Here is a 23071-nt window from a genome sequence, read left to right on the forward strand (position 1 = left end):
CTGATTTCAGCTTCTGGAAATTGAAGTCAGTTATTAATTACAGTATTTGAATCTACATAAGATAGTGTCTTCCCCTTACTAAGTTTTATCATCCTTAGCTATAAACTGTTAATAATGCCTACTGCATCTATCTCACAGGATTATTGTAAGAATTGAGAAAAATAATCTATGAATTACTTAGCATTGTGCCTGGCATATACAGTGTGGGTTGTGTTATTATGGTTGGTGCTGTTACTACAGCAGCCTACCCCTCTTTTAAAAAATCTGATTAATATCAAATTTTTATAGACTGACCACTTCAAGAGATATATTTTGAAGTAATTTTTCTGTGGCTTCTTATTCATATTCTTATTCAAATATTTGACAACACTGATAAAATCTTTTATTCTGACATGGAAATGACTAAAAAATAATATATTTCATGGATTTAGAAATTCTGACTAGAATTAAGATAGTATGGTTATTCTATATCCCCACTAGAAATGTAAAAAGTTGAAATTCAGCTACCTTTAGTTCTAATTTGAAAACATTCCTTACTTTCTCTAGAGTATTTTTTTTCTGCACAGTTAGAGTTAGTTTTACTTTTTGTTACGTTTTCTGTTGGAAGAAAATTATCTTTATTGAATTTATATGGTTTTTGCTTCTCATTATAAGTTTAATGTTATAATTTTTAATTCAGTTTCTCTTAACATTTTATTTACGTTTTAATTTAGATTTGTAAGAAGTCTTTTACTCGAAGACCACACTTGGAGGAACATATGATTCTACATTCTCAAGATAAACCTTTTAAGTGTACCTATTGTGAAGAACATTTTAAATCACGGTTTGCTCGGTTAAAGCACCAAGAAAAGTTCCATCTGGGTAAGCAAGTTACTTTTCCTTAAAGCAGCCATAACAATTATTAATTATCACATCATGCTGGAGAAGTTTTCTCCTAAAAGACTTTTTTTTTTTTTTTTTTTTTGCATTTTAGGTTTCAGGGTACATGTGATGAACATGCAAGATTGTTGCATAGGTACACACATGGCAGTGTGGTTTGATGCCTTCCGTCCCCTCACCTGTATCTGTCATTTCTCCCCATGCTATCTCTTCCACTTCCCCACCCCCCACCCCTCCCCCATTTCCCCCCAATGGACCCCAGTGTGTAGTGCTCCCCTCCCTGTGTCCTTGTGTTCTCCTTGTTCAGCACCCGCCTATGAGTGAGAATATACGGTGTTTGATTTTCTGCTCTTGTGTCAGTTTGCTGAGAATGATGGTTTCCAGGTTCATCCATGTCCCTACAAAGGATGTGAACTCATCCTTTTTGATGGCTGCGTAATATTCCATGGTGTATATGTACCACATTTTCCCTATCCAGTCTATCATCGTTGGGCATTTGGGTTGGTTCCAGGTCTTTGCTATTGTAAACAGTGCTGCAATGAACATTCGTGTGCACGTGTCCTTGTAGTAGAATGATTTATAATCCTTTGGATATATACCCAGTAATGGGATTGCTGGGTCAAATGGGATTTCTATTTTTAGGTCCTTGAGGAATCGCCACACTGTCTTCCACAATGGTTGAACTAATTTACATTCCCACCAACAGTGTAGAAGTGTTCCTATTTCTCCACATCCTCTCCAGCATCTGTTGTTTCCCGATTTTTTAATGATCGCCATTCTAACTGGTGTGAGATGGTATCTCAGTGTGGTTTTGATTTGCATTTCTCTGATGACCAGTGATGATGAGCATTTTTTCATATGTTTGTTGGCCTCCTGTATGTCTTCTTTTGTAAAGTACCTGTTCATGTCCTTTGCCCATTTTTGAATGGGCTTGTTTGTTTTTTTCTTGTAGATCTGCTTTAGTTCCTTGTAAATTCTGGATATAAGCCCCTTGTCAGATGGGTAGGCTGCAAAAATTTTTTCCCATTCTGTTGGTTGCCGATTCACTCTACTGACTGTTTCTTTTGCCGTGCAGAAGCTGTGGAGTTTGATTAGGTCCCATTTGTCTATTTTGTCTTTTGTTGCCATTGCTTTTGGCGTTTTGGTCATGAAGTCCTTGCCTACACCTATGTCCTGAATGGTTTTGCCTAGATTTTCCTCTAAGGTTTTTATGGTGTTAGGTCTGATGTTTAAGTCTTTAATCCATCTGGAGTTAATTTTGGTGTAAGGTGTCAGGAAGGGGTCCTGTTTCTGCTTTCTGCACATGGCTAGCCAGTTTTCCCAACACCATTTATTAAACAGGGAGTCCTTTCCCCATTGCTTGTTTTTGTCAGGTTTGTCGAAGATCAGATGGTTGTGGGTATGTTGTTTTTCCTGTGAGGCCTCTGTTCTGTTCCATTGGTCTATATCTCTGTTTCGGTACCAGTACCATGCTGTTTTGATTACTGTAGCCTTGTAGTATAGTTTGAAGTCCGGTAGTGTGATGCCTCCTGCTTTGTTCTTTTTGCTTAGAGTTGACTTGGCTATGCGGGCTCTCTTTTGGTTCCATATGAAGTTTAAGGTGTTTTTTTCCAGTTCTGTGAAGAAGGTCATTGGTAGCTTGATGGGAATAGCGTTGAATCTGTAAATTACTTTGGGCAGTATGGCCATTTTCACAATGTTGATTCTTCCTAACCATGAACATGGAATGTTTCTCCATCTGTTTGTATCCTCTCTTATTTCATTGAGCAATGGCTTGTAGTTCTCCTTGAAGAGGTCCTTTACGTTCCTTGTTAGTTGTATTCCTAGGTATTTTATTCTCTTTGTAGCAATTGTGAAGGGCAGTTCGTTCTTGATTTGGCTCTCTTGAAGTCTATTACTGGTGTACAGGAATGCTTGTGATTTTTGCACGTTGATTTTGTATCCTGAGACTTTGCTGAAGTTGTTTATCAGTTTCAGGAGATTTTGGGCTGAGATGATGGGGTCTTCCAGATATACAATCATGTCATCTGCAAATAGAGACAATTTGATTTCCTCCTTTCCAATTTGGATACCCTTTATTTCTTTTTCTTGCCTGATTGCTCTGGCTAGAACTTCCAGTACTATATTGAATAGGAGTGGTGAGAGAGGGCATCCTTGTCTAGTGCCAGATTTCAAAGGGAATGCTTCCAGTTTTTGCCCATTCAGTATGATATTGGCTGTTGGTTTGTCGTAAATAGCTTTTATTGTTTTGAGATACGTTCCATCAATACCTAGTTTATTGAGGGTTTTTAGCATAAAGGGTTGTTGAATTTTGTCAAAAGCCTTCTCTGCGTCAATTGAGATAATCATGTGGTTTTTGTCTTTGGTTCTGTTTATGTGGTGAATTACGTTTATGGACTTGCGTATGTTGAACCAGCCTTGCATCCCCGGGATGAATCCTACTTGATCATGGTGGATGAGCTTTTTGATATGCTGTTGCAATCGGTTTGCCAGTATTTTATTGAAGATTTTTGCATCTATGTTCATCATGGATATTGGCCTGAAATTTTCTTTTCTTGTTGAGTCTCTGCCGGGTTTTGGTATCAGGATGATGTTTGTCTCGTAAAATGATTTGGGAAGGATTCCCTCTTTTTGGATTGTCTGGAATAGTTTCAGAAGGAATGGTATCAGCTCCTCTTTGTATGTCTGGTAGAATTCCACTGTGAACCCATCTGGACCTGGGCTTTTTTTGGGTGGTAGGCTCTTTATTGCTGCCTCGACTTCAGACCATGTTATTGGTCTATTCAGGGTTTCGGCTTCTTCCAGGTTTAGGCTTGGGAGGGTGCGGGTGTCCAGGAATTTATCCATTTCTTCCAGGTTTACTAATTTATGTGCATAGAGTTGTTTGTAATAATCTCTGATGATGGTTTGGATTTCTGTGGAATCTGTGGTGATATCCCCTTTATCGTTTTTTATTGCATCAATTTGGTTATTCTCTCTTTTCTTTTTTATTAATCTGGCTAGTGGTCTGTCTATTTTGTTGATCTTTTCAAAAAACCAGCTCCTGGATTTATTGATTTTTTGAAGAGTTTTTTGTGTCTCTATTTCCTTCAGTTCTGCTCTGATCTTAGATATTTCCTGTCTTCTGCTAGGTTTTGAGTTTTTTTGATCTTGCTCCTCTAGCTCTTTCAATTTTGATGATAGGGTGTCAATTTTCAACCTCTCCTTTCTTCTCATGTGGGCACTCATTGCTATATATTTTCCTCTAGAGACTGCTTTAAATGTGTCCCAGAGATTCTGGTATGTTGTGTCTTCGTTCTCATTGGTTTCTAAGAACATCTTTATTTCTGCCTTCATTTCATTGTTTATCCAGTCAACATTCAAGAGCAAGTTGTTCAGTTTCCATGGAGCTGTGTGATTCTGAGTTAGTTTCTGCATTCTGAGTTCTAACTCGATTGCACTGTGGTCTGAGAGACTGTTTGTTATGATTTCTGTTCTTTTGCATTTGCTCAGGAGTGATTTACTGCCAATTATGTGGTCAATTTTAGAGTAGGTGTGATGTGGTGCTGAGAAGAATGTATATTCTGTGGATTTGGGGTGGAGAGTTCTGTAAATGTCTATTAGGTTTGCTTGTTCCAGGTCTGAGTTCAGGTCCTGGATATCCTTGTTGATTTTCTGTCTGGTTGATCTGTCTAATATTGACAGTGGGGTGTTAAAGTCTCCCACTATTATTGTGTGGGAGTCTAAGTCTCTTTGTAGGTCATTGAGAACTTGCCTTATGTATCTGGGTGCTCCTGTATTGGGTGCGTATATATTTAGGATCGTTAGCTCTTCTTGTTGCAGTGATCCTTTTACCATTATGTAATGTCCTTCTTTGTCTCTTTTGATCTTTGTTGCTTTAAAGTCTATTTTATCAGAGATGAGAATTGCAACTCCTGCCTTTTTTTGCTCTCCATTTGCTTGGTAGATCTTCCTCCATCCCTTTATTTTGAGCCTTTGTGTATCCTTGCATGTAAGATGGGTTTCCTGGATACAGCACACTGATGGGTTTTGGCTTTTTATCCAGTTTGCCAGTCTGTGTCTTTTGATTGGGGCATTTAGTCCATTGACATTTAGGGATAGTATTGTTATGTGTGATTTTGATACTGTCATTTTGATGCTACCTGGCTGTTTTGTTGGTTAGTTGATGCAGATTCTTGATTGTGTCGATGCTCTTTTACCATTTGGTGTGTTTTTGGAGTGCCTGGTACTGGTTGTTCCTTTATAAGTGTAGAGCCTCTTTCAGGAGTTCTTGTAGAGCAGGTTTGGTGGTGATGAAATCTCTGAGCGCTTGCTTGTTCACAAAGGATTTTATTTTTCCTTCGCTTATGAAGCTTAGTTTGGCTGGATAGGAGATTCTGGGTTGAAAGTTCTTTTCTTTAAGGATGTTGAATATTGGCCCCCAATCTCTTCTGGCTTGTAGGGTTTCTGCTGAGAGATCTGCTGTGAGTCTAATGGGCTTCCCTTTGTGGGTAACCCGACCTTTCTCTCTGGCTGCCCTTAGCATTTTCTCTTTCATTTCAACCTTGGTGAATCTGACGATTATGTGCCTTGGGGTTGCTCTTCTTGCGGAATATCTTTGTGGTGTTCTCTGTATTTCCTGGATTTGAATATTGGTCTGCCTTGCTAGGTTGGGGAAGTTTTCCTGGATAATATCCTGAAGAGTATTTTCCAGCTTGGATTCATTCTCTTCATCACATTCAGGTACACCTATCAGACGTAGATTAGGTCTTTTCACATAGTCCCACATTTCTTGAAGATTTTGTTCATTCCTTTTTGCGCTTTTTTCTCTGTTCTTGCCTTCTCTTTTTATTTCATTCAGTTGATCTTCGACCTCTGATATCCTTTCTTCTGCTTGGTCAATTCGGCTGTTGAAGCTTGTGCATGCTTCACGAAGTTCTCGCGTTGCGTTTTTCAGCTCCATCAATTCACTTATACTCCTCTCTATGCTGTCCATTCTTGTCAGCAGTTCGTCCAATCTTTTTTCAAGGTTCCTATTTTCTTTGCGATGGGTTAGAACATGTTCTTTTAGCTCGCTGTAGTTTCTTACTACCCACCTTCTGAAGTCTGATTCTGTCATTTCATCACTCTCCTTCTCCATCCAGTCTGGTTCCCTTGCTGGTGAGGAGTTGTGATCCCTTTTAGGAGGAGAGGTGTTCTGGTTTCGGGAGTTTTCATCCTTTTTACGCTGGTTTCTTCCCATTTTTGTGGGTTTATCCACCTGTTGTCTGTCTCTGTCCCAGGGAGTTGGAGCTTTATGAGTTTCCGTTGCACTACTGCCTTTTTTGATTTTTCTTTCAGGTCTGACCCGCCCAGCTAGCAGCACGCCTAGCCACTGCCTGCCCGCAGGGGCTTTGCTGAGCTGCTGTGGGCTCCGCCCAGCTGCCCTGAGCTCTTCCCTGTAGTCCTTTTTATATGGGCGTAGTTAGAACTGTCTCGGCAACGGTGGCCACGCCTCTGTTATGGAGGACTCTCTCTGTTGTGGGAGGTTGCCTCGGCAACGGGGCCTGCCTCCGTAGCGGTGGAGAGTCTCAGTAATGGCGGAAGCCCCTCCCCCACCGAGCCGGGCCGTCCAGGTTCAGCTGTGCTTGGTTTGAAGGGCTCAACCCAGAGGGTTTCCAATTACTGTTTTTGTTTTCGTTGTTGTTGGGGGTGGAAGGCTGGGACCAACCGAGCCTGATCACCTGGCTCCCTGACTCCGAGTCTTTTCTTTTAAGTTGAACGACCCCGCGTTCCGGTCGCTTGTTGAAAAGGCGCCGGGATCTCCCGTACTGCGACTCACGGAGTCGGCTCGGACTGCGGCGCCGGCTCCTGGTGGATTTTCTGCCTAGGAATCTCCTGGCCTGACTCGCTATTTCAGATGAATGGCCCACTCTGCTGTCTCAGGGCTCTGCTCGTCAGCTAAGAGGGCTCCCAGACCAGTGGTTTTTGTACGGAGAACCGCAGCAACAGGGAGTGGTCACAGCAGCCGCGCGGGCGGAATCAGCCCCACAGGGGCCAAAACAGCCACACCGGCTGGGACTGCGACACTGGCGACCCCTCTGCCTGGGTATCTCCTGGTCTGTGGGCAATAAGAGTTCGTCTGTAAATGCGGCGTTCACTCACCCTCTGCACTTTCACTGGGAGCTGAAGTCCTGAGCTGTTCTTAGGCGGCCATCTTCCCAGCATTCCCCCTAAAAGACTTCTTAAGAGCAGTTTTAGGTTTACAACAAAATTGAGAAGAAGGAATAGATAGTTCCCATATACCCTTTGTCTCACATATCCACAGCCTCCCCCATTATCAGCAGTTCTTCACCAGAGTGGTACATTTGTTACAGTTGATGAACTTACATTGACACATCATAATTGCCCAAAGACTAGTGTAGACTAGGATTCACTCTTGGTATTGTATATTCTGTGGTTTAACAAATCTATAATGATGTGTATCATTATAGTATCATACAGAATAGTTTCACTACCTCCAAATTTCCCTGTGCTTCTCCATTTGCCTCCCACACCAACCCCTGGCAACCACTGATCTTTGTTCTTTGTTTGTTGGTTCATTTGTTTTAGATACCTCATCTACTACTTGATGATCTTTTTATTGTCTCCATACTTTTGCCTTTTCCAGAATGTTATATGCTTGGAATCACGCAATGTGTAGCCTTTTCAGGTTGGCTTCTTTCACTTAGTATAGTGCTTAATGATACAATTGGCCCTCCATATCCATGCGTTCTATGTCTGTGGATTCAACCAACTGTGGATCAGAGATATTAAAATGTAAATAAATCAAAATGTAGTAATACAACAATAAAAAATAATACACATTTTAAAATATAGTGTAACAGTGATTTATGTTACATTTCTATTTTATTATGTATTAAATAATCCAGAGACGATTTAAAGTATATGGGAGGATGTGCATAGTTTGCATGTAGTTACTACACTACCCTATATAACAGACTGGAGCATCCATAGATTTTGGTATCCTGGGCCGTCATGGAACCAGTCCCTCATGGATACCTAAGGAGGACTTTATTCCATTGTCTGGATATACTGCAGTTTATCCATTCACCCACTGAAGGATATCTTGGTTGCTTCAAAGTTTTGGCAATTATAAATAAAATTGCTCCAAATATCTATGTGTAGGTTATTATGTGGACTTAGGTTTTCAATTGCTTTGGTTAAATACCTAGGAGAACAAGGGTTGGATCAGATGGTAAGAGTATAGTTAGTTGGTAAGAAACTGTCAAACTGTCTTCCAAAGTAGCTCTATGATTTTGCATTCCCATGACAGTGTATGTCACTTCATGCTCTTGCCAGCATTTGATGTTTTCTGTGTTCCAAATTTTGGCCATGGTAATAGGTTTGTAGTGGTATCTCATTGCAATAATTTGCATTTTCCTGATGGCATATAAGTTGGAGCCTCTTTTCATATGTTTATTTACCATCTATATATCTTCTTTGGTGTGGTGTCTCTTAGGTCTTTGGCCTGTTTTTTTAATCAAGTTGTTTACTTGTTGAATTTTGAGAGTTCTTTGTATATTTTAGATAACACTTCTTTATCAGATATTCATTTTAAAGTATTTCCCCAGTCAGGGACTTTTCATCATCTTGACAGTTTCCATGACAGAGGAAAATTTTACTTTTAATCAAGTCCAATTCATCTACTATTTCTTTGATGGATTATGCAAAGTCATTTCCAAACCTAAGGTCATCTACATTTTTGCCTGTGTTATCTTCTAGAAGTTTTATAGTTTTATATTTATTTATGTTTGTGATCCATTTTGAGTTCAAAAGGATGTAAGGTCTGTGTTTAGATTCTTTTTTTTTTTTTCATCTGTGGATATCCATTTGTTCTAGGACCATTTCTTTAAAAGGCTGTCTTTCTTACATTGTATTGCCTTTGCTTCTTTGTGAAATATTAGTTGACCATATTTATGTAGGTCTGTTTCTGGGCTCTGTATTCTCTTCTATTGATCTACTTTATTATTATTATTGCCAGTACTAGACTGTCTTGATTACTGTAGCTTTATAGTAAGTCTTAAAGTCAAGTAATGTTAGCCCTCCAACCTTATTTTCTCTTTCAATGTTGTGTTGGCACTTCTGAATCTTTTGCCTTTCCATGTTAACTTTAGAATCATTTTGTTGATATCCACAAAATGACTTTCTGGGATTTTGATTGGGATTGCATTGAGTCTATAGATCAAATTGTGAAGTTGAGTATTTTCTTTCCATGAACATGGGATATCTCTTCATTTATTTAGTTCTTTGATTTCTTTCAACTGGGTTTTGTAGTTTTCTCATATAGATCTCATACCCATGTTGTTAGATTTATACCTAAATATTTCATTTTGGGGGATTGAACTACTATTGGTGAACCTTGAGTATTGGCTTAGGCAAAGAAAGTCATATAAGTTGAGAGGAGTGCTGTATATGTCTCAGTTCCTGGAGATGTATAAATGTGTTTTTTTGGTATGTGTTGGGTTTTTTGTTGTTGTTCATTTTTTTGGTGGCAAATGTGCCAGTGGGCATGAACTGTGCATTTATTCATAGTTGATGTTGGATAGGTTTGTGGTGCTTAGGATGAAACATTCTTGTTTTGGAAAAAATATAATTTTTCAAGGATTAGAATAAACTTAGTATATTTGGAATTTTTTATAGTATTTAATGAATTACCTTCCCAATGGTTATGGCCAAGGTGGAGAGTTGTGGTCTAGATGGCAGTATACTTCAGTAAATTTATGACACTTAATCCCATTAATGAATTTTGTCATTACAGGTAGAAGCCCTCTCCATGTTCAGTTCCTTGCTTTGGTTAACAACTTAGATAAAAATATATACTTAATTGCTTATGAAATTTATGGATGGCATAAAGCTGGCAAGGGTGTTTAATTTGCTGGAAAATAAACATCTTTTAAAAATCTTATGCTATACTATAGGTCAAAACAAATTAAGTTAAAATTAATTAAGAAAAAGCTGTAAATTTAAAGGAATGATCTTTTAGTTGTTAAGTCTTTAAGAACTATAAAATAGTTTATCATCCAAACTACTCACTTTACAGCTGATCTTAAAAGCAGAGGCTTTTTGGACACAATGTGAACCAACAATGTGATATGATTTACAAAAACCAGTGTAGTTTTAAACTATATTAATAAAAGCATATTTTTCAGAATTAGGGAAATAATAGTCTGATTTTTGAATTGATCTGGGAAATTGCATTCATTTCTGCATACCACATTTAAGATGGATAATGACAAGTATCTATTTTAGAGATGGATAATTTTGGTGATATAGAGTCTTGAAATCATATCACATGAAAAACATCTGATAGTCCTTGAAATATTTTGTTTGGGAAGGGAAGATAGAGCAGCTGTGCCTCGAATACTTTTGAGGCACTATTGTGCAACAAGGGATGCTTAATCTTTGTGAGTCTAGTATATAAGACCAGTATATGCTGGAAGATTATTTACCTGAAGCTTATTCTCTCCAAATTGCCTTTACTAAGTTGTTCTGTCATAGTATTCAGTTTCAGCACTTCTAAGAAGCCATCATATAGAAACAGTTTTTATAGTTACCAAACTGTAGTTGAAATGTTCGTTAATCCATTTCACAGGAGAAATTTCTTTAGTTTTGTTCCAGGAAAAGTAGTTTTTATTGGAGAATTGGTATACTTCTTTCTTTTTGATATGAAAATTTTAGGTAATCTTTTTGGTCCCACCTTGCAGAAACATCATAAAGAAATATGACAATTTTTTTAGTGTTGGAACGTACAAACTAAAGTAACTTGTCTTACATAATACTTTCCTATCAGTGAAATTATACAAGTATACAAGCATATGCTGAACTTACCTTACAAGCTGTTGTTGTTGAAGACAGAATTCTTTAGAAGTGGTCGAACTAGAATATTTTATGACTTGTTAAGAGATTATTTATCTTGCTGCAGCATAACAATAATGAGAGGTATTCCAGAAATGTTAGGCAGTAAGGCTTAGCTCAACTGTCATCGGATTTTCATGGCAGAAAATACACAAGGAAAATACATTCAACATTCAAAATAGTAAATATTTATGGAAAAACCGTTAACTATATGATCAGCTCTGTGTTAGGATCTGGGGATACTATTTCTGCCAAATTAATTACAGTGTAATAGGTAATCTAACCAGTATATAAATCAATACATTTTAATGCTGTGTACACACACATATTTTACAACTGATTAGGTATTTTGTATGATTTTTAAATAAGAGTTGACATTTACTAGGATAGGTTGACATTTACTTGAAGAAAAATTTTAATAGGTGTGGCATGATGTAGAAGTAGAAGACTTTCTAGGCAGGCTCGTTTTCTGAGTCTGACTTAACCACTTACTATGTGATCTGGAACACCTTTTCAGACTTCCAGCTTCATCGTTTGTTAAAGTGAGGTTAATGCCTGCTTCTTAGTTACTGTTGTGAGTATTAAATGAGATACTGTATAAGTGCCAAATGTGGAGCCAGGCATAGTTTGCATTCTCTTTCTCTGAATATATTGTCATTTCTAGTATTATAATTTTCAATCTTTCTAAGACCATTGAGAAATGTGGCTCGTGATGTAGTAGCTTGCATTTTTGGCCATTATTTAAGAAAATAAACCAAATAGAGTATTATATGAGTATTTTCTGTATTTGTGTGTGTATTCGTATGTATACATATGTATGTATACATGCATATGTAAAATACTCAAAGCAATATTATATATAGAGAGAGAGCTTCTTTTGCATTCCATCTCTTTGCTTCTATTCCCTTGAATCACTGTATACTTCAGATAAGTGCTTCATGAAATTTGGTATATATCATAAGCAACCGGAGACCTTATTAAAATGGATTTCCCAGGGTGTCTGATTGAGACAGGTCTGGAGTATGGCCCCCAAATTTGCATTTTGTGCAAGTTCCCAGGTGATACTGGTCAGATGATCTGGATATCACACTTTGATAACTACTGCTTTAGAGTATTCAAAGCAACATTCATACTGTCTACATTAGAATTATATATTCTATTAAATCAGAGGGAAAGATATGTAAGTAGTACAATCTGAACAGTTAAAGGAGAAGAATTTTTAATATATATGAATATATATGTGTAGAAGTTGTAGTTTGACTTTTAATAGTCAGATCCTGGCCAGGCATGGTGACTCACATCTCTAATCCCAGCACTTTGGGAGACAGAGACAGGAGGACCACTTGAGCCCAGGAGTTCGAGTCCAGCCTAGGCAACCTAGTGAGATGCTGTCTGTACAAAAAATTAAATAGATAAAAGAGGGGAGGCTGAGGTATAAGGATTGCTTTAGCCCAGGAGGTTGTTCAAATAGGTTTAGCTACATGTAAAACTGGATATCCAGTATAGGAAAAAAAATGTAGTTGTTATTTTCTTTGAAGAATCCTGATAAGTAATGAACATTAGAGAGAATGCTTCATTTCTTCCTTTGTCCTGCTGAAGCCTCCAGCTATACATATAGTCATATGTTATAAAAAAAGTTTTACTAGTAGATATTTCATTCTTTGACAAGCACACATTTTGCATAATAAGCTTATTTTGGCACTTGTATTTACTTCATCTTTTTTTTCAGCTACGCAAATACTGACTTTTCTTTTTTCAATTTCTTAGATCCTTGTTTTGGTTCAGAGGAGGTGGAGAGATTTTTCATAATACTTAACACAGTAATTGATGTGAATTAAGAATCAATAAATACTTGTTGAATGAGTTAATAAATGAGTAAAATATTTAGATCCCATGAAAAATGAAATATTAGAGATTTTAGATGAGAATATATTAAAGATACTTAATACAATGTACATTTTGAGATCATCTCTCATTTCTAATGTATAAAACACATTGAAATTTACCCAGAGCTACTGTGGCTACCAAGCAATTTTGCTTATAGGTATGTTTCTCAATTTCAGTGTCTTAATTCTGTTTTCTTTCCATTGTGCTATTACGATTAATTCATTAGAATTCTTTCTTCAGTTTGTCCTTCCATATGCTGAGACATCTTCTTGCAAATAATGTAGCTTCCTTGAGCTATGTTTACTATACTGCTTTTTTATGCATTCTTTGTCTTTCTTATATTTTGTCAGTCAGTAGAACACTGTCTTATCTCTAGTTGTTTGTTCGGTAAAATAAAAGTGAAATTCAAACTCCAGCTAATGTCAATATTACTATAAAAGGTCTGGGCTTAATTTTGTACCACCAAACAGAAATATTTACAAGCTATAAACTCTCTTAAGTCCTCCATTCGTTCTTCCAAAGATTTTTATTACCCACTTTCCCCAAAACTTTAGTAGGCAGCCTTTTCTACTTTGTTCCAGTCTGATTTCAAACCAGGAATTGGACATTTCAATTCATTAACTTATTAGTTCAACATTTATTCTATATCTACAACCTATACTTGGTTGTAGGAATATGGAAATGTTATTCTAAGAATAAACAACCTCGAGGAGAAACTGCAGTGTATTATGACATACGCACCAACAGGATAGGCATGAACTTACAGCATGCCTTTTAATTTAACTTGGTATCTACTCTTTAAACTTTAAATGCACACTATTTTTTCTTTTTTAGGTCCTTTTCCATGTGATATATGTGGTCGCCAGTTTAATGACACTGGAAATTTGAAACGTCATATAGAATGTACTCATGGCGGAAAGAGAAAATGGACTTGCTTTATCTGTGGAAAATCAGTACGAGAAAGGTGAAGAATTATCTACATACCCAGAAAAATCCTAGTGTTGTTATGTAGAAATAATGAATATGATTTATAAGTGTTAGGGTAACATAAAACATAAAATGCATGAATTGTGCTTTAGTTTGAAATACAAGGAAAAAAGGAATTACATGAATGTTATGGAAGATGATATGGAGTCAAGATTTGCAGGTTTTAGATGGATGATTTAATGTACATATTTTATTTCTTTCTGAAACCCCACTAAGCTAGACTAAGAGTTTTTGTTTGTTTTTTAAGAAGAGTAAGCTACAAAGATAGGGAGAACAGAAATGTAACAGGAATGACACAGGTTTGGGAGCTATAAAACAGGTACATCAGTGGTAATTGACTTAGCAGATCCAAGAAAGACAAACCCCAAAGTGGAAATGGAGAAATATGAGAAGGTAGTTTACATCACAGAATGTAGATATCACCTAATCACCTAATACTGGCAATATTAGGTACCTCAGAACTGGGTTGAAGGAGAGGCACAGCAAGGAGCACTACATTAAAAACTTCAGAAGTTTTAGGAGTAATATCATCGGATTCCCTTCCACCATCTGCTCATGCCATTGTTACTAGACACCTGTCCCTCTCCCAACAGAGTATTGCTAGACCGAAGTATGCCACGTAGCTACATGACGAGATATATTCTGGATGCTGAAAGTAGTGATCCTCAGGCCTTCTCTCTGCAAATATCTTGGCTTTTTGGTGTACCACTTGATAGGGAATACCTTTGCCCTTAGGTTGCTCAGACTTTTAGGACTTCTAATCTGTTTCCTGAAAATCTGAGCAACCTAAGGGCAGATATATTCCCTAACAAATGATACACCTAGATCACCTATAGTGAAGGCTGAGTCATCAAGACCCCCCCATGTCTTTTGCCCTTCTCAGTCACTTTTTAGCCTATCATATTTAATCAAAAGCAGATAGCCAAGGATTAGAACATGTATGAGGAAAACCTTTAACATAGATAATAGATTCTAACACAGATTAATGGAAAAAAAAAACTTTAAGGAAACAGATTATTAAGGAAGAAGAAAATTTTAGAAGTAAACAATTACTACTTTTTTGCCCCAGTTGAAGATATCAAATCCATTAAATAAGAATAGGATGATATATAAAAGGAACACTCAAGGAATAATGTAGAGCTCCTGGAAATTCAAGGCATGATGGCCAAAGTATAGACCTTAATGGAAGGGTTAAAGGCCAAAAAGTAGAGCAAAAACCAGATATATAAACTAATGATTAGAACAGTAGAGGACCAGGCAAGTCTAGCATCTGAATAATAGGAGTTTTAGAAAGAAAGAACAGAGAAAATAGAGGGGAAAATCACCATCAATATAATTCAAGGTGATTTCCAGAACTGAAAGGTATGAATTTGCCAGATAGAAATGACACATCATATGCTTAGATGAAAATAGACATATACCAAGGTACATCACTATGATATTTCAGACAGAGAGAACAAAGGGAAACTTTTCTATGCTTCTAGAGAGGGAGAAAAGTCACACACATTGATTAGAACTACTTGGACTTTTAACAACATCGACAGTAGAAGTTGGATCATAAAGTAGTGCCTTTAAAATTCTGAACGAAAATAATATCCAAACTTGAACTCTGTTCTCAGTCAAACTAACCAATCAAATCTCAAGATAGAATAAAGATATTTTCATGGTGTCAAAAAATAAGCCTTTAATGTATTTTTTCTCATAAAACTACTGAAGGGTGTGCTCCACCAAAATGAGGAAATAAACGCATAAAGAGGAAGACAGGGGCTATAGAAAATAATTGTAACATGGGGGAGAAGCAAAGAGAGAACACAGGAGGATGGTGAAAGAAGATCCCAATATGTCGGGTGTGCAGCATGTGTAATGGGCTGACCATACTGTTAGTAGTATGACCCAAGACATGATGGAGATTATTGCCACCATCCCTGCTAGCATGTTTCTTTTATCTGTACTATGCCTCAGTCTAGTACCTCTGTGTGCTAATGAGGTTCCTACTCTTTTTTTTTGAGACAGAGTTTTGCTCTTGTTGCCCAGTCTGGAGTGCAATGGGGTGTGACCTCAGCTCACCGCAACCTCCGCCTCCCAGGCTCAATTGATTCTCCTGCTTCAGCCTCCCGAGGAGCTGGGATTATAGGCATGTGCCACTCTGTCCAGTTAATTTTGTATTTTTAGTAGAGGTATGGTTTCTCCATGTTGGTCAGGCTGGTCTCGAACTCCCGACCTCAGGTGATCCACCCACCTCAGCCTCCCAAAGGGCTGGGATTACAGGCGTGAGCCACCGTGCCCGCCTCCTACTCTTATCTTTTGGCCCTTTTGCTTGATTTAACTGAGGATACTCATTTCACAGAAATTTCCTTTTTTGAGCTCTTCATGAGAATTAGAGGCAGGTCGTGGTAAGCTTAGAAGGAAAATATATAGAGCAGCCTACTTACTTTGACTATTTCTGCCAGACTTTTGGTAACTGGTCTATTCTAGCTCTGCCAGATTCTCCGACTATGGTGAACCCTTTGTCTTCCAGTATTTCTCATCACTTTAATTACTGACATGCCGGAAGGAGCTAGACTCTGACCTGGAGTTCCTGTTCATGCTGTCTCTGGGCCCTTTATTTAATAGTGGCAACATTGTTAGGTTCGTGCTTGTTATTCAGTTTTTCAAAAGCATATGATATCTTGTTTAGTTTTTTATTCTTATCATGCAAATATGGAGTATACTTATGCAAACCTAGATAGTATGGCCTACTACACATGTAGACTATGTAGGCTATGTGGGGAGAGAGATACAACAAGCATGTCTGTATACTAGTGAGAATAGTACAGTAAAGAACAAAATATTGTAGGAGAAAAAGGAGAGAATTGCCATAATGTCAGTTAGCTTGAATATGTTTCTAGTAAGTTTTCTGGAAGTCTATTATATATCTAATTCTGAGGAGGGGTGGTAAGGAGGATGAGATCAGGGAGGAGTAGAGGGAGACATCCTAAGGTACTAGCAATGTGCTTATTCTGCATATAAGTGTTTACCATTCTTTAAACAGTACTTATACATTTTTTACACTCCTCAGTATATAAAAGTTTTGCAATTAAAAAAATAGAAATGCCATTTTCTTAAAATAGCAGATATTATGGTAAAATAGGAAAATAAGTATACTATCTGAAAGCATTTACACATTTATAAATTATAAAGTTTATTATGTATTATACATTCATTTTTCCCCTTAAATATCTTTCTGTAAAAACGAAAAGCAAACAAGGCAAAACAAGTAACCCAGAGATAATCCTTCCATCTTTTACTACAACTATTTAATAGGTAGGAATCTGCGAATATTTTTAGGGATATTTTCCTCAAAGCTGGGTGTAGCTACAGACTGTCGTGTTGGTGGGCCTTGTAGAAGAGAGCACCATCTTCTGGCAAAACTCTTACTTTTATTTCAGATTCATCTTTTAAACTTACTAGGTATGGGATTGAAGTAAAAACCCAGTACAGTCATGTGTCTCTTAATGATAAGGCTATGTTCAGAGAAATACATTGTTAAGTAGTTTTGTCATCATGCAAATATAGAGTGTACTTATGCAAACCTAGATGGTATAACCTACTACACATGCAGGCTATGTGGTTTAGCCAGCCTATTGTTCCCAGGCTACAAACCCCTATCACATGTTACTGTACTGAATACTGTAGATAATTGTAACAGTGGTAAGTATTGATATATCTAAACATATTTAAGCATAGAAAAAGTACAGTAAAATATAGTATAAAAGATAAAAGAATATATATGTTTGTGTAGGTTACCTATCATGAGTGGAGCTTGCAGGACTAGAAGTTTCTCTGTGAGTCAGTGATTGAATGGTGAGTGAATGTGAAGGCCTAGGACATTATTGTAAACTAATGTAGACTTTATAAACACTGTACATTTATGTTTCACTGAATTTATTTAAAAATTTTTTCCTCACTAACAGCAGGTTACTGTAACATTTTTATTTTATAAACTTTTGATTTTTTTCAACTTTCTGACTCTTTTATAGTAACACTTAGCTTAAAACACACATTGTACAGCTGCATAAAGATACTTTATTTTCTATGAGCTTTTTTCTATTTTCAATTTTTTTATTTGTTTTACATTTTAAACTTTTTGTTGTTGTTGTTAAAAACAAAAGACACAAACACAAACATTAGCCTAGGCCTACACAAGTCAGGATCATCAATATCACTGTCTTCCACCTGCACATCTTGTCCCACTAGGTTATAGGAATAGTGTAGCTCCATTGTAATCTCATGGGACAACATTGGTGTATATGGTCTGTCATTGATTGAAATGTCATTATGCAGTACCTGACTGTAGTAGTGATAGCTAAAAGCCTGCAGAGGTCAGTTCATATTTGCCTTTCGCTTTATTTCTTCCTAAAATAACTTTGTCCATTATTACTCAGCACTTTAGATATGTGGGGAAGCTTTGAAGGTTAGAACTATAGGAATTGCTGGTGATGTACTTTGAGGAGTAATGGTTTCACAGGAGCCCATTCAGGGCCAATGGGCTTGAAGACTTAGGAATAGTAATAATTATATTCTATATATAAGTTCCTTTTTCACATCAGCACCTGGAAGTTAGAAATACCTACAACATTTTCTTTGTTTTAAACACTTTTTCAACAAATATTGAGCACATATGTGGAAGAAAAAGTACTGATAAAGTGGATTACTTAAATATTAAACCCTGTCTATCAAAATTCAGATGAATTTAATTCAGTGTCATAATTAGCATTTTAAAATTATACTTCTTGAAAGTCTGCTTAGGTTGTATAATTAAATCTCTGAGCAAACCAATGGCAAATAAAGCCAAAGCATTTTTTTGTTTTTAATGAAAGAGAGATATAACAAACATATTTCTATACTAGTGAGATTAGTACAGTAAAGAACAAAAATACTGTAGGAGAAAGAGGAGAGAATTGCCATAATATCAGTTAGCTTGAATACCTTTCTAGTAAGTTTTCTGGAAATCTATTTACTATATACATTGGCATTTTAAAAATCTCTGAATATACATATTTTAATACAGAACTACTTTGAAAGAACATTTGAGAATCCACAGTGGAGAAAAGCCTCACCTTTGTAGTATTTGTGGGCAAAGTTTTCGTCATGGAAGTTCATATAGGTAAGTAAAACCATTTTTTCCCTTTATTAAGTAAGGTAGAATTATATCTCCATTTTAGTTCTATTTTCTTATTACTTTAATTAAGTTTGTTGAATTGCAACATTTATTAGTCCTTATGATATGCAATATTATGCAAAAAACTTTACTGCAGAGTTTTTTTTTGAGACGGAGTTTCACTCTTGCTACCCAGGCTGGAGTGCAATGGCGCGATCTCGGCTCACTGCAACCTCCGCCTCCTGGGTTCAGGCAATTCTCCTGCCTCAGCCTCCTGAGTAGCTGAGATTACAGGCACGTGCCACCATGCCCAGCTAATTTTTTTGTATTTTTGGTAGAGATGGGGTTTCATTAACTAAACTTTGTGTTATCTTTATTCTGTGGTATAAAATATTATTAAATATTTTTTCATACCACGTTTGTAAGGCTTTACTAAGGCATTATTTAAATATTTATTTCATTACTTTTCTTTGAATGAAAATTCATTTAAGCAGTGTATTTCTCCACTCTTTACTATCAAAGAATGTGTTAATATTTAAAAAAAGGCAAAATTAAAAGCTCCCCATTCTCAATTTTCAAATGTCTTCTGCGCATTAATAGTGATTATAACTTATTTATTTTTGTGGTTGAATCATTGACCACATTTGCAAAACTATATGAAAAGTTTTTTCTAAATAAATAACATGTAACTACTTCTGAAATATGTGTACAATCTTAATTTTTATTAAAATATTCTTAAGAATTTTAATCAGAAGGCTTTAATAAGTACACTTTCATTTATTATTTATCTTGTTTTAAGTTTAAATTGAATACTTCCCCTTTAGAGGTAGTATAGTCAGTTGGATTTGGTCAAATCAATACCGATTTTGGAAATTTGCAAGGAAGGCTATTCCTTTCATTAGGATATGCAGAGAGATAAAAGCTCTGGAGATAAAATTAATTCAACTAAAATTAATGCTAATAGCGTGTAATTTTTGTAATGTCTTTGGGTGGCTATAAAATGAGTCCCATTTTGTTCTGTTGGTGTGAAGAAAAGCAGTAAAATGTAATTTTTATAAAGTTTAGTTCTCGTAAAAGATACAAAATACGTTTTTTTTCTTTATTTTGAGATAGAGTCTTACTGTGTCACCCAGGCTGGAGTGCAGTGGCATCATCTCAGCTCACTGCAACCTCCGTCTCCCGGGTTCAAGGGATTCCTCTGCCTCAGCCTCCTAAGTAGCTGGGACTACAGGTGCCTGCCACCATGACCAGCTAATTTTTTGTATTTTTAGTATAGATGGAGTTTCACCATGTTAACCAGGATGGTCTCCACCTCCTGACCTTGTGATCTACCCACCTTGGCCTCCCAAAGTGCTGGGATTACAGGCGTGAGCGACAAGATAGAAAATTCTTAAATATCAGTTAGTGGTTGATAACAGTTATCCAGAATAGGATTACTTCTCAATTATTTGCTGTATTACTCTGTTTGTACACTGCTATAAAGACACCTGAGACTGGGTAACTTATAAAGAAAAAAGGTTTAATTGACTCACAGTTCTGCATGGCTGAGGAGGCTTCAGGAAACTTAAACTCATGGCGGAAGGTGAAGGGGAAGCAAGGCATGTCTTACCAAGGTGAAACAGGAGAAAGAGAGAGGGAGGGCAATTGCCAAACACTTTTAAACCATCAGATCTTGTGAGAACTCACTGACTATCATAGGAACAGCATGGGGGAAACTGCCGCCATAATCCAGTTACCTGCCATCAGGTCTTTCCCTCAACATGTGGGGATTACAATTGGAGATGAGATTTGGGTGGGAACACAGAGCCAAACCATGTCATTTACTGTGTCATTTGCTATCATCGTCATATGCCTAGTCACTTGTACACTTACTTCATTTGTCTGATTCGAATTCCTTTCTGATTATTTCTACTTTAGATGTCTTTCCAGCTTTGGCCAGTCAGCTAGATAACAACCTTAAACATGTGATAGATTCACTGAAGCAGGTTTAGGATCTAATATGATGGGAAGGAATAATGTTGAGAAGTGGTTTGAGCATATACAAATGTTGAAATGCTTTCTTGAAAGAGATGAGTAAGGGACCCTGGGGTCAGGTGGTAAAAGACTGAAAATAACTCTGAAAGTCATAGCAATAAAGCCAATAATGTATGAGTGGTTGAGCAGATAGCCCAGTTTTCATTGTTTATTTCAGGCGTCCCCAGACTTTTTACACAGGGGGCCAGTTCACTGTCCCTCAGACCGTTGGAGGGCCGCCACATACTGTGCTCCTCTCACTGACCACCAATGAAAGAGGTGCCTCTTCCTGAAGTGCGGTGTGGGGGGGTGGGCGGCGGATAAATGGCTTCAGGGGACCGCATGCAGCCCACGGGCCGTAGCTTGGGGACACCTGGTTTATTTATTACTCATTCATTATTGAGCTTTTTCCTTCTGTGTCATCAGTTTTAATGGTGTTCATTTTTTTCTTTATAGACTTCACTTACGAGTACATCATGATGATAAAAGATACGAGTGCGATGAATGTGGAAAAACATTTATCCGTCATGATCACCTTACAAAGCACAAAAAAATACATTCAGGTATACTATATTTTGTAATGCTATTTCTAAAATCCTTTTTAAATACCTGAAAAGAACATAATATATGTTTATGTTGGCTAAGCGTAATAATTTTGTTTACGCACATCACCTCTGTAATTCTGTTTCTAAAAACATTTTTTAAAAAGCCTCCAAAGGGAATAAAGTTTTATGACATATTCACTGTAATTTTAATCATTTGGTCACCCTTTGTGACTATAAAGTGTAGTTTAAAGTTTAATTTTAAATAAATTCTCAAAATTTGCATTTTGCATATTACATGGATATGTCTAATAATTGCTATTGACACTTCCATAAAGGGAGAAGCCATGATAATATTTTTCATTTAGATTGGATTTGCGAAGAAGTTGGTGAAACTTACATGTTAAAGGGAAATGATTAAAATTGAGTGTTAAAAGTATATATTATAGTGAATTTTGAAACCCTGTCTTTGGAAAAGAGTACCTTAATAATCCTGACCAATTTCAGATCTTTATACTGTATAATTTTTATATTCTGGGGATTTTTTTCATATTTTCCCCTCAGATTGATGTTCAGGAAGTACTAAAAGAGCCAACTCTGTGAGCACAATAATGGGAAAGAGCCATCTCTATGAGCACAGTAGAACAGGTGATTATTATTATTATTATAAACAATGTGAATATCAAGTATGCAACAGACAGTAATTATTTTCTTAAATGATCATAGTGAGGTAGGTTGCAGTTGTTATCACCACATATAAGAGATATTAAAGATCCAGTGATTTTTTTTATTGGAATTATGCCTTTTTATTTTGAGGATGAGTATTCTTAATTTCCAAGTCTAGAGGCCACATGCTTTAATTTCACACGGGTATTGAGACAGTGATTTAAAAAAAAAAAAAAAAAAAAAAAAAAAAAAAAGCCTTTATAAGTAAATGTAAGAATAGAGATGAGAAATTGGACTTAAATAGAATTTTTCATTATATTTGCATTTTGGCTCATTGAAAACATAAGAAATCCTCATAGATGAAAAAATCTTTTAAAAGTAAAGTACAAAGATCTGAAAATGTTTGGGTCCTTTTTATAAACAGTAAGACAGCCTTATCTTAATGTATATCCATTTTAGGTGTTTGATATCCAGACATACATATTTAAAATTCCTGATTTTTTAAGTAGTTTCATTTATCTTGCTTTGTTACGTTGTAAGGTGTGATTTGAAGTGTACAGCAAAAGTTTATTGATTCCTTTTCTAAGTGGGGAAAAGATTCATCTCCATGAAACTAAATATAAATTTTTTGAAGAAAGCTATTTGAGTAAGGAATATAAAGCAAATAGTGCAGAATAAAATGTGGCTTTACTTTCCTGTTATATTTGACATCACATGATCTTATTGTTTGGTAATTTGTTTCTGGGAAAAAAAACCTGAAATGCATATTATAATCAAAATATGTGGGTCTTTATTTTAAGGTGAAAAAGCTCATCAGTGTGAAGAATGTGGAAAATGTTTTGGTCGTAGGGATCATCTCACTGTTCATTACAAAAGTGTACACCTTGGAGAGAAAGTATGGCAAAAGTAAGTGAAAAAGCAAAATGTCTCATAATTTACATTGCTAAGTCTCTGAGGAAAGTTATAACTTTTTTTGTTTACTTTGTTTAATTGAAGTTAGGTTAACCAGTTCTTTTTCTTTGCATTCTGTAGCATCTCTGTAGACCTAAAAGAATTGAGCAAAGCATATTTTTTCCTGCTT

The 23071-nt window shown here is 36.4% G+C and overlaps 1 protein-coding gene across 2 annotated transcripts in view; it reads left to right on the forward strand.

The window, feature by feature from the left end:
- The window catches only part of ZBTB41 (zinc finger and BTB domain containing 41), a 63410-nt gene that overhangs the window by 11609 nt on the left and 28730 nt on the right, over window positions 1–23071 (forward strand). For both annotated transcript variants that reach the window (XM_074385092.1, XM_003944137.4), the window contains 5 exons: window positions 714–861; window positions 13477–13606; window positions 18680–18775; window positions 21239–21345; window positions 22791–22896. In XM_074385092.1, coding sequence (XP_074241193.1) covers window positions 714–861; window positions 13477–13606; window positions 18680–18775; window positions 21239–21345; window positions 22791–22896 — 587 coding nt within the window. The remainder of the gene's footprint in view (window positions 1–713; window positions 862–13476; window positions 13607–18679; window positions 18776–21238; window positions 21346–22790; window positions 22897–23071) is intronic.

The sequence above is a fragment of the Saimiri boliviensis genome, chromosome 14, assembly GCF_048565385.1.
Source record: "Saimiri boliviensis isolate mSaiBol1 chromosome 14, mSaiBol1.pri, whole genome shotgun sequence".
Lineage (NCBI taxonomy): Eukaryota > Metazoa > Chordata > Mammalia > Primates > Cebidae > Saimiri > Saimiri boliviensis.